General features: G+C 36.5%; 1 protein-coding gene across 2 annotated transcripts in view; it reads right to left on the bottom strand.

Moving 5' to 3' along the window:
- The window catches only part of GRID1 (glutamate ionotropic receptor delta type subunit 1), a 553,612-nt gene that overhangs the window by 98,251 nt on the left and 442,553 nt on the right, over positions 1–12,808 (bottom strand). For both annotated transcript variants that reach the window (XM_086466670.1, XM_086466671.1), the window contains exons 7-8: positions 6,639–6,800; positions 5,294–5,413 (exon numbers count right to left, since the gene is read on the bottom strand). In XM_086466670.1, the coding sequence (XP_086322796.1) occupies positions 5,294–5,413; positions 6,639–6,800 (282 nt within the window). The remainder of the gene's footprint in view (positions 1–5,293; positions 5,414–6,638; positions 6,801–12,808) is intronic.

The following is a 12,808-nucleotide window of genomic DNA, read 5'->3' as shown; positions in this document are numbered from 1 at the left end:
TCAACTCAAGCAGAAAGAGAAAGTTAAACCAAATGCAAATATGCGGAAATTGTATTTTACCTAGAATGAGAGGACTATTAGCCCTTCCCTTTGCAAGGTAACAAGGGATCTTCAGTGATCACAAGGAGCCAAGACTTACATTTCAGCTGAAAGATACCTTGGCAACACAGACTAAACCGAATTACTATACCAAATTGCATGTTTATGAAGCGTTCAAACAGGAGGCAGGCATCTGTTTTATGGCTAAATTCAGGTAATTTAGTTATGTTTTTTTCCATATGAGTAAAACTGATTCAATTACGGTAGTACCACCTAAGATAATTCTCTTCAGTATGTACCTTTTAGCAGCGTACAATGTGACTTGGCAATATTCTTGCAGGTGAAAACAACACTGCAGACCCCTCAAAATACAGTTCCTTTTTGCAATTAATAAGCAGCATAGGATTTCTCATCATGGTAATGATTAGATTCTGTCTAAAATAACAATCCAAATTAAAGCACTGTATCAGACTTCAAGAATGGGATTTCAACAACTGTGGAACATATCAAAACTATTTACAGTGACTTCTGCAATCTGCCTCAAAAGTGCTGGAGGAAACAAGTATGACTGTTTATGAAGCAGATGATATTTCAAGAAAATTCAATTTAAAAAATTTAAAACATACCAACTGACAGAAATGAATAACCATTGGTAAACATTATCATTTTGAACAGAATGTTTCGTATGAAACACTGCATGTGTGTAAGCCATTATTTCTGCCTTCATTACAGCCAGCTTGGGAAAGAATTGCAGATTGCTTTATAAAAAATATGATTGCTGTCATAAAATAAACTAAATAACAACATAATTTCACACTTACAGAAGAACTTCATGACAAGGATGAAGATGAAGATAAACAGCCGTTATCTAACTAAGCCTAATCACATCTCTACAAGGGCAGTTAGTTGTTATGGTTATTCTCTGCATGCATGGTCAAATGAGAACAAACAGGTTTATACCTCAAGAGCTCACTGTGAGTTAGTGAGTTGCTAGGAGTACCACCCTGGAGTCCTGACTCCCTTATTTTTGCTCTCACAGCTGGATCATTAAACTATTATATTGTGCAGAGTCCACCCAAGTGCAGAAACATAAGAAATATGAAACAGCTCAGATGTTCTGAAAGTTATAGCAAGGTTTTCTTTGATAAGAACTAATAATATAGATGGTCAATAAGGAGGGAATTAATGTAGTCCTGACCTCCTTTCCCACTTGATGTCCCTTGTACTGTGGAAGTGGGACATCGTTCTCCATTGACAATTCCAAACAAGCTCTGAAGGGATGGTCTCTCATACAATTAGGAATATACAGTTTTTAATACTATGATTCATTCAATTTTTTAATGTTAACAGCTAAATGGTTTTGCTAGAGCCCTTTTTTTCTATCAGACTTCAAAACTTTATACAAAGCAGGCAAGTACCCTCAACTCCATGGTACAGATGGGGACAGAGAGCCAATGAAGCAAAGTGACGTAATGATCACCCCCAGGCACTGCCAGTGCTGGGAATGAACCAAAGGCTCAGGAAGCTTAAGGTAGAAGACATAAAAATGCAAACATACAAGACTTTATGCATGCATATAGGTTAAAATAAATTCATAAAGGACTAATAAATAATAATTTAAAAGAGAAAAAAAAAAATGTTGGTAACTCTAAATTCAGAGGAAGACCATTCAACTGCGAGTAACCCAGAAGTTACAGCAATTAAGGTTGGTGCTAAATTTGGTGCATATACCTTTAGCATGGGAGGTAGACATAGAGGTAAAATGAGAAGAAAGGGGGGTTTATCCGCTACAAATGCAAATCTCAAAAGTCTCAAAGGGTTTTGTATATAATAGGCTATGTGTCTCATTCCCCCTGCTCCATATGCTTCACCTGAACACTTTATACCACCTTTCTTATTTTTCCAAGTTATACTTCCTCTGTATTTCTTTCATTCTTTCTTTCATTCAATTTAAAACACTAGTGTGGCACCAGCTATTAAAGTCTCTTATTTTCTTCTTTTTGGTTGATTCTGTTTTATGTTTTATACTTTTTACCATTCCCTCATCTCTCTATAACCAGTTCTTTTTCTTTTTTTTTTTCTCCTTTCCTCCCTTTTTTTTTAAAATGTACAAATACTCGGGTTGCTATTTTTAAAAGTTTTTACAGACATTAGGAACATAAATCATACTAGCAATGTCAAGCACTAGGCATTTAAACCTTTTCAGTTTCCCTGACAATCTTATCCTTCAACTTTCAAATGCCCTGAGAAATCACCACACTGATCTCATTTTTAAGCATGAATACACTATGCTTTCTCAACCTCTGCATGCACAGAGTAAATAGAAGGCAATCAACTGAGCCTTTTGTAAAGCAACATGGTATAGGTGATATATGTTAAGGGACATACCCTGTTCTTTTATGTTTAAACCAAATAAATTGGAGCATTTTCTGAAGTTTCCCTTTCGCTAACGTACACCCAAACAAAGAAAAAAGAAAACGCACACACAAAATGCACAAAAGTCAGTATTAGCTTTTACCACAAAAATATGGTGTTAGACTTGTAGAATAAAGGAGAAGGTATACTAAGTGAGTAAATACAAATATTTACTTGCACTCATAACTCAATCACAGCTAATGGAAGGAACAATTATTTACAGAACGACCAGATCTCAGGGCAACTGGGAAGAGTCAAGATGCCTCCAGAGAAAGGCCCTGAAAATTCCTGCCAAACTTGGGTTACAAACTTGGACATTCCCCTAGGAGTCTTTCTGGTGGAAGTGATTCCCTGAGAAACTTTCTAACGGATGTTGAGTATTAAAAGTCTGCTAGCTTTTGACTGGATTCCCTCTAAGGCTCAACACTTAATTTTATACTCTTGCCCTGCCAAGTGCAACGTTTTTTTGTAAGGTCAGGGCAGGGATAAATAATACAGATGCTCTCCATATAGAGAAAAAGAAAACCAGCAAAAGAACCCTCTGTTTTTCACCAAAAATGTGTTCCTCTACAGTTAAATCTGAGGAAAGGCTGATATGGAAACAACTGACAATAAATCAGAATTGATCTCTTACTCAAGTAATATAAACAAGACAAGCATGACTTTCTGAGCTTTTAAAAGTACTTCTGAGCTGTAACATATTTTTGCTGCAATAATAAAAAGTTGGGGTGTCTAAATAATTGAATACCAGTAGTTCCATGGTAATGTTGCTCTAAGAAATAATCTTTTCCAAGTTCTTCTATAGAGTTCTCTAGCATATTGCTGACTTTTTACTCTCTATATATACTAGGCTAAAAGGATCACCTCCAGAACTTTGATTTAGCTCCGAGTAGTATTCCACAGCCAGTAGAATATTACCCACTTAGAATTATACTCGCTTTCATTTTGGGAACTGTATAATGTTCTGCATTTAACATCCAAAGAGTTAAGCCTTTCTATATTAACCAGCTAATCGCAAAGTTGCACATTAGGGATCAAAAGTGATCAGTGGTGTATCAGTTTAGCCATTTTACCTATTTCTTTGCCTTGTTTTTCTTTTTGAGTGATATTTTAGCTATCTCCAATTTACACATCTGGTTTATATCTCAATTTGTTCAGTATGCTGCACATACTGAAGTGAGAGCTTGTGTGTATGTGTTACAATAGTTGAAATGTACATTAGAAAAAAAGTAATAATGTAAACTCACACATCATAATTTCCCTTTAAGGCCTCAAACCTATTCTGAGTGGTAATTATGTCAATTTTACTGAAAGGTAAATCAAAACATAAAGCGATTATGTAACTTACTCAAAGTCACTCGGGAATTCTGTAACAAAATGGAATCAAACTCAAATGCCCCATGGCATCCATCTGCTAGGGATAACACAGCACTGACAGGGCACACTCGCTTTTCTGTGGTGGCAGCTGGAAGCAGTAGGATAGTCCACAGCATCTCACATGGCACTGGATACTTCTGCTGTGCATACTTGTGCGTAAATCGAGGTGCATACTTCTGTTTATGAACTGGAATTACTTCCTAGACCTCCTAAGCCAACTATGTTTTATTAATAGGCAACATTCTTTCCAAAATCAATTTTTCATCATTCAGGTAGTGTTTGGAACTTACACTTCTTCATTTGCACTAGAAATCACCTAGAAATGAAAGTGGACTGAGAAATAGCCTTTTCTGGTCATTACAATACAGGAAGGTGCCTAGCCAATCTGAAGTCTTCAGAGACGTTTTTTGGCAACAGAAGTTTTTCAATTATATCTCCTGGAGCTTTATGCATTTCAAATACTTCTCTTCCTTCAGTTAATTTCTCATAGATGTTGCAAGCCTTTGGCTCCATGTCCAGAACCCTTGTGCCAAACTAGTCTCTGAAAGAATCTCAGGTGTAGTTGTTTAAGATAATAATGTAAACACAAGTTCTTTGCTTGTTTTACCATTTAGACTCATGTAATCCAGGTGAATCAATACGGAACACAGAAACCAATAGTCAAATGAAAATAGAAAATGTCATAAATTTTAGTACTTCAGGAAATCCTCTTTGTTTAGCTCTGCTTAATGTAGGACCCATTGGCCACACAGTGGTTCATTTCAACCAGTTGACCAGTATCGCGACATTTTGTAGCTTGGGTTCCAATCGGAACCTCACTCTTCAATTGAGAGTTCCAGGTAATTTTGGAGCATCCCCTCTGCATGAATATGTTCAAGGTGGCCTTCTCAGCCCATGACAATTTATGTTAGTACCCTAGGGACCCACTCTAACTGCCTTCTAATCCCCATTTGTCCTTGTTCCACCAGCTACCACTCATAGGTCATCCTTTACTTTACACGATATAGCATCATCCATTTTGGAAATTATCTTCTCTCGAGTTTTTTTTATTTGTTTATTTATCTCAAATTCTTGCAGCAGCTATACTTTGAAACATCTTTGTGTGTTTAGGTAATTTATATTCTCAGTTAAGTTCCTTAATAAGACAAGTGTCAGTTATATCAATTATACCTTAATTAACAATAAAATACGTGAGCAGAATTGTGCAGTTTTCACTATTATGTTCACAGTATCATTATGGCACTGTATCATTACTACACATGTGGTAACAACTTGCAGGACTCCTGCCTACCAATATGAAATTAGCTTTCAAGATTTAACTGTGTAAGATACTAGAAAATACAAATTTCTTCTGCAGTGTATCACTATTTCATTCTTAAAGAATAAATATTTTCTTCTGTGAAGTAGAATGTATTATTATTTAGATGAAAACAAAAGAAAGAAAGAAGCAGCATATATTTACCCTCCGCACATCTTTGCCAAATGTTTCGCTGTAGCTAGTGCCCAGTATTTCAAATTGAACATAGGGGTTGGCACCATCTTCTCTGAACTCCATAACACCAGTAAGTCCAGTTATATGGCCCTAAGGAAATAAGTTTCAGAAATTTTGAATAGGACATAGTTAGCTTTATAAACACTCCTCTTCATTAAAGTGGACTTAAATGTGGCAATTTTATGTTGTTCAACAGCTCAAACATAGCGCCAGACAAAGGACTTTTTTTTAGTGCTAACACTTCCACTGTATATTGTGGAAAAAAGCCATCAGGTCTTCATCGTTCACAGAAACAGACCCCAAAGGAAAGGAGAAGGACCTTGGTGGACTGTGATACGGCAGCCCTTTCAGTGTAACTGAGGGCAGCAGGTTCAGTTCTGGGGTGGAATACAAAAGCATGAATTCCAAGTCCAAAAGAAAGTACGGCTGCTGTGCTCCCAAGAGAGGCATGAAGAGAAGACAAAATTGTAAGTATTATTAAAACCTTTCTGTGAAAGTACCACGGTGTTTGATTTTGGGTCTATAGCAAAGAAGTTTGAAATGACACTAAAGTTCGAATTGATTCAGCACAAAGGTTGGTGTCATTAGAACTGGTCAGAGCATAACATAACACATGGTCAAATTGCATCATTTTACTAAAAGAAAAACATTTCATCACTATATATGGGGAAACAGGGTTTTTTTTCCTGAATAATTGCTAAAGTTAGTGTAGTTAAAAATTTCCACTACTATTTGTGATCAAACAACTTTCATACAAGAAATTATCATGTATCTGCAAAGTCACAGTACTGTCCATATTTGAGTAATTCGACATGCTCCAAGTCTAACTTAGTGACAACTTAGCTAAATCAGATCCCTTTTGCTCTGGGCTACAGTATACAAATAGATACTTACCAATGCTCAGCTAACTGAGGAAGCTAGTTGAGCCGTAGTAAATGGAACATAAGTCTTAAACCTTTCCTGTTGGCTGGTCCTTCAAGCTCCTTGAGTTTTTCTCTTGGGGAAATTATTATGATGCATGCACACATCAATTTGTATTACTATTCCTAATCACACTACTTCTACAAAAGGTAACTATAAGAACAACAGAAGTAGAACACACACCACTGGAGCAACACTGTGGTGTGTGTAATTTCTTTGTAATAAATCATTTGCTTAATAGCTGTAGATCATTCCTGGTAGTTCTAAATCACTTGATTGTAATAAATCAAAGAAAAGTTGAATTGAGGTCAAAGATCTCTTCAAAAGCTAATCTCAAGCGGAAATTAAGCAACTCTTACAATTGCTCACATAATTGTAGTTTGTCTATTCTCACCTTCTTAATAGTCTCTAGCATGGATCGTCCTCCATTCCAAGGTTTGGTGGATTTCCTCATGCAGTTCAGACTTGCCATGCTGTGCCATTTCCTGTCCTCCAGTTTTCTGTGGAAAGCATTGGCCAGCATGAGCACACTGTCATACAGGTACAGGTTGGAAACCTGCAAATAATAAGAATGAGCCTCTCTGTTTATTTGAGCATCCTTTTGAAAAAACTGTAAAAACCAGCAAACAAATAAAACAAAAGAAGGCATAAGTAAAAACTAAAAGCTGGGTATGTTTGACGTGTTCAAAAGTCAAGGCAATTCAGACAAACACCAGTGCTCACTCCCACCTTTTTTCCTGCTTGGCTTCTGGGCCCTTCTAGCCAAGGGACTGTGGCACACTTGCATTGCCTATGCATTACATACACTACTGCAATGCAGTGCTGTAAAGATGTAAGAGATCACAGTTCAAATATAAACTCAAGCATTAGAAAGAGTACAGCTATCTGTCAATGAAAGACAATGATTGCTTCTTTGTCAGTCCTTTCAGCAAGGAGAAAAAGACAGAATAGAATTAAGTTCTTGTTCTTTTTATTCATTTGAGCAATCTCCTTGGTAATTTCTGGCACAGCAAAATGTAATACTAATGCAACTGTTTAGAACAGAGGGAGAAGAAATGATAATATTATTTTGATCTTATCATGTCTCTCCACCAAATATCCAGGAGACTTTCTCTGGAGCTATTGATTTTAGACTCCTTATTCTCCAACTTACATGAGAGATAAAGAGAAGAGTGATTGACAACAAAGGCTCTAGTAAGAACACCACACTAGTAATGCTCAACTATGTATTGTATTTTTCAAACCAAGATACAGACAGCAATAAAAGATCAGACCTTCGACATGCAGCATTATCCACAAATGGTAAAACTTTAGCAGTGGAAACTGGCTGAGAGAATCTATTTAAAAAAATAGATACTCTCCACCTGGTCCCAGTGTTTACATGCACTCTTCTTCAAACCTATACACAGATTCAGGGGTATTGATCTACTTTTTACTAAACTCAAATCTCTAGTTAGCACCAGTTGCCAAATACAGCTTTTTTAAATTATTATTATTAAAAAGATATTCTGCTAGCTGAAGGCTTTACTCATGGTGATCCATGAATTTGCAATTTATCTTCTGGATTTCTCTAATTCACCACAGAAAATGGTGTACAGAGACCAGGAAAGGGCTACATGTGAAAGTTAATGCAGCTGCATACTTATAAAAATGTCACTCAGCTGTGAAAGCTTACACATATTATCGTGGCATCCCTGGCTCCGAGTAAAATTCTGATATCTTAAGGTCCTAATCTTCAGAAACAAAATGTTTCCTGTTCCATAATCTGGAATTTGACATAAATTGAGAACCTAGGCACTTTGAAAAATCTTCTATTGTAAGTAAATCTGAGCAAAAAATATATAAACAAAAATTCATTTTGAAAGAATCAAAATAGGAAGAAAATATACAAAAAAGAGGATACATCCTTATTTAAATGATTAAACATAAAAAGGGATCTTAATGAGAAAATAGTGCAAAACCTGTGAGATGCTATCACTGAGAATCTTTTCCATCTGGCATTGCCATCTTTTCCTTCTTTTCTTTTCAGCCTTCCTGAACAAGCAGTCCACACTCCCTATATTTGCTAATTTACCCAGTTAATTCTTTTCCTTTTAAAAGTTTCCAAAGCAGCTACTTTCCAGATTTCCTCTCTAAGAAAAGTAGTTAAAGAGTTAATAAGAGTCCCAGCAACTAAGTCTCTTCAGTTCAGTTGCATTTGTCTCTCTACTCTGCAGATATTTTCCAAACAACTTTTAAATAAAGCAACCAAGCGAATCCTTATTATTAAACAAGGCACTTTTCCTCTTCTGTGTTAAGCTACTCTCCACAAAAACAAATCAAAACAAAACTCCAAACCCACGAAATAACCCACCTCAAATCACACACCATAAACCCCACTTGCTTAGAAGTAGAATTTACATGCATAAGGAAAAATGCCATTTCTTATATGCCATCATGATCCTCTTTGCTCCCCACTGAATTTGATTTCACACCCTCGCTTTTAACTGACAACTCATTGTCTGTTGCCTTGGAACCACCACAAATCAGAAATGCCTTGCATTTTCTCAGTTTGGCACAGTTCTTTTTCAGTTCAGTAAAACTGCAGCCTCATTCCCAAAAAGTTTGCTTGGTTTGCTAGCAGAGAGCTCTAGGGCAAATAGAAGATGAACCTGGGTACGCTGCTTTCTTTCTCTTTCTACTTTTTATGCTGTTAGAGAAGCTGCCACAGTTCTGCATGTGTAAAGGACTGAAAGCTTGAGAGAACTGCTTTTGAGGATCTTAGACTACATGACCATGCATCCAACTCAAATTACTTTATGCTATAGAGCAAAACAAAACAATCTCGAGTTTACCAACCTAATTCTCACAGTTTAGTTAGACCTGTAATGAATTTTGTGTCACTATTGTTTCATCATTTTCTTTTGAAAGAATGATACAAACTGAGTGACAGCAAGCAAGGGTCTGCACAAGAGGAGTTTCCCACGACTTAAGTCCTTCTGTCATACATCTGGAGATATATACCAAGGCAGAAGAAAATGTTGCAGAGAACACAGCAAGTTACTTTTTGCCATGGAAAGAATATTCTGCATGTCCTTTTGTATGCACTTACCCACTGGTATTTTCTCACTCCAGTTCTCTTCTACCGAAAGCCTCATCCAAAAAATGAGTATATGGTACTATTTAATTAGCAAAATTCATTTTTTCATGTAATCATACTGTGAATATTTGCTCCAGTAAAAACGACATGCATACATTACCACATTTTAGCCCCTAATAGCTGAAGTGTCAATATCCTATGGAAAAGTAAGTTGAATTTTATTCAGGCAATCAACACTTCTTTTTTTTTTAGAACAGAAAATATGCAAGCTAGGAAAAAAAACAGCAACAAAACCTCCACAACCAAGGCTGGATTTGTAATATTAAGACAACCAATTATCTTTTTTTAATATTTTATTTGTTCAGTCTGCTAGTTAATCCATAAATTAACATGAAATATAGAAGTCCACCCTATTAAGGTCAGAACCTTTAAAAACTTATAAAAACCCTTAAAAACTTATAAAGCATGACTGGAAAGTATCTGGTTTTGCACAGTGATAAAAATTCAGTATGTTGACAGTGTGTTTATTCAAAAACAGAAGGCAGGATGTTCACATGAGAGTACTGTTTTGCTAGTCCTCTAAGTCAAGAGTCACTTCTTTGAAGTGCAAAAAATAACCAAGAACAACCAAAAATATCCTGGTAACTTAGAAAATAATGTCCTTTTGATCCTTCACAGTGTGCAGAGCAAAACCCCGCTCCCGAACATCCATAGTAGTGTAGAATGGACACCTTTGCTTAATTCCAAATGGGAACTAGCTCTATGCTAGAAAACAGAATTACATAATCAGGTCTGATTTGATGCCTGAGTAGTGTTGAGTGAGCATAGCTGAAGAGTTGATTCCTTCAATATCTACAGGAAGATATATTATAAAATTACCGTGAAGTATATTTTTGTCCTCTTTTTTCCTAATTACTTTCTGAGGTAGAAAAATAAAAAATACTTTAGTGCCTCAAATAGGCTGCTCTTCTCAAAGTTTCTATATGAATTCATTACTATGTATGTATTTTCTTGTAGAAAAAAGTGACTTAAGACACAGAAATTCTGGCCTGATCTCACAGTAAATCCAGGGCTATAATAATCTCCTTTATTTTCTATTATATTCATCTGAATACAGCAAAATCTCTGCACATGTTCTAAACTGTATTTGAAACACGAGTTTGCTGTAACATCCAGAATAGCAGTGCTGTGAAAAGAAAAAGGGCGCAATGGACAAAGCCTGTATACACTTGTTACCGCAACTGCACACATTTTTTAATTTTCAGCTAACTATCAAATTCCCTCTGAATACAAACATGACCACTGAAAGGGAATTTGTGAGATACCTGAAAAAAATTTAAAAATTAGTCTTCAGGTAGCATTTAGAACTGGTAGCAAAGCAAGAGAGAAGAAAAAACCAAGGCAACGTACTTGGCTACTTTGGATTTTCCAAGCTCTGGAATGTTTTTTATTACCCCTATTTATATATTCACAGGGGGAACAGAGGAGGGAAGGACTCTGCCCGCAGGGATTCCCCTTCATATAACAAAAATTCCTGGATTAGAACAAAGTGTTCATTTCTCTCCTGTTTGGAGGAATAAACAGAAATTTTCAGTTCCTCTTTCACTTCATTGCTGAGAGCGGTTAAGAGCCGGAGGTACAGTGACTGAAACACTTTTTGATCTGCTATAAAAAAGATGGTGACTGGTTCACCAATATATTAAAGAGTATGCCATGTACATGAGTAATTTTAGGCTTGTTCTGGTGTATCTTCTGAAAATTATTCCAGACTTTATGAACCTCTATTTTGCAATGAAGAAAAAATCCAGCACACACTAGTAAAGCAGAGCAGAAATTTTCAATGAGAATGGAAATCTCTCCCTATCACATTATTAAATGTCATTTTATAGAGGTTTTTACATGAATTTCATGAGGCTTTCCAGAGTGATTTTACTTTTAAAGTTATATATGAAGTTACATTTTACCTCCTTTGGAGGCACTAATCATAGACAAGTGCTCTTCTGGGAAGAGCAAACCACAAAGACTGACCCCAACTTCTGCATTGCCAGCAGAGCCCGAAGTCTAGCCAGAGAAGGCTGCTGAAGAGACCAGCTGGGAAGACAAGCTGACACCCAGATGCCACTGCTTCAAAAACTCATTCCCAAGCTAGGCATTTGTACCCTGCTGCTGCCAAAATCACCCTGTGAGTGGCCACAGCAGTCAGCTCCAAGGATGAAGCAGATGGAAGAGGAGCTCAGACCAAGCGCGGCCTGCCAGCAGCAGAAACGCTTGCTGCCTGGGGAGTGATATCATTGTGCTTGCGTATGCACACACCAGCGTGCCCTAAAACTGTGTTTCAACTTTCAAAGTTCAAGTACTGCCAAATGCAGTTACGCACTTGTGTCTCTAATGACAGGATGCATATTCCTAGGAGCAGTGAAGATCAATGGCTTACTTACAGTATAACAGCATGCTTACAAGGATATTGTTACAGCGGAGAGACTGAAAAATTGACCTATTTAATTTTCTTAAATTAGTTTCCAGAGCTCATTGTGAGACTTCGCATGAATGCCTATGTTTTAAATACATGCTTCACTGCTCATGGAGAACAAAATCACGGCCAGCAGTCTGGCATTCATGAGAAAACCAGAGTCAAAAAACGAATGTTCATTAAAAACTCAAACATTAGCTTCAAACTTCCAAAGGGCTATTTATTATCACTGAGGCAAATGAAAGCCTGAATAAAATTTTCCTAAAACCACAGAAAAACAGACCTCAATTACATATTTTTTTAACCCTTCTGACAGTAAGGAATCTAACTAGTGTATTATTTAGTGCTTTGCCCATTGTAGTTTTAAGTGTCTCAAATAATGGAGGTTCCAAAGATTTTTTGGAAGACTGCATTCTCGGAATACTTTTTTTATTCATAAGCAGCTTTTTTTTTCCTTTAAAATTTTCTTCTGTTTTTACCGAGTTACACATCTCACACTACTTTTCCCTACCTACAGTTTCTATTCTCTGAACACTCACTGTCCTTCAGCTATTTGAGAATTTATCATAACTATGAGTGTTTTCTTACTCAGTAAGTTTTATAACAACATATTAACATTAATACAAGGCCTGGATTACCCTGCAATGCTCAAGCTTGTTAGCTGCAGGCATTGGCTTTGCTCACTAAATGTCTCGAGAATTTGGCACAGCTAACACTAACTGTCCAGGGAAAGACTAGCAGGAGACATTTGATAAAGAAAACTGAACATAACTAAAAGTCAGACAGAAGGACGAGAGGTAATATTGGAATTGCAAAACAGAGTATAAGATTATCATTTTACTCTACCACATCTATAAATAAATATGCATGCAAATTAGGTTTCAGAGGCAATAAATAAATGAAAATTGGAGGTACTGATCCTTTCTTCTATCCACTGTTGTCCACTCCCTGATAGAGCACTGAACAAAAATTCAATGAAATAATTATGCAAATAGAGAACTCCAGCAGTCAAAAG

Source organism: Leptosomus discolor, chromosome 6 (genome assembly GCF_034619465.1).
Source record: "Leptosomus discolor isolate bLepDis1 chromosome 6, bLepDis1.hap2, whole genome shotgun sequence".
NCBI lineage: Eukaryota > Metazoa > Chordata > Aves > Leptosomiformes > Leptosomidae > Leptosomus > Leptosomus discolor.
Note: the sequence above shows the minus strand (reverse complement) of the source record. Positions and strands in the feature narration are given on the sequence as shown.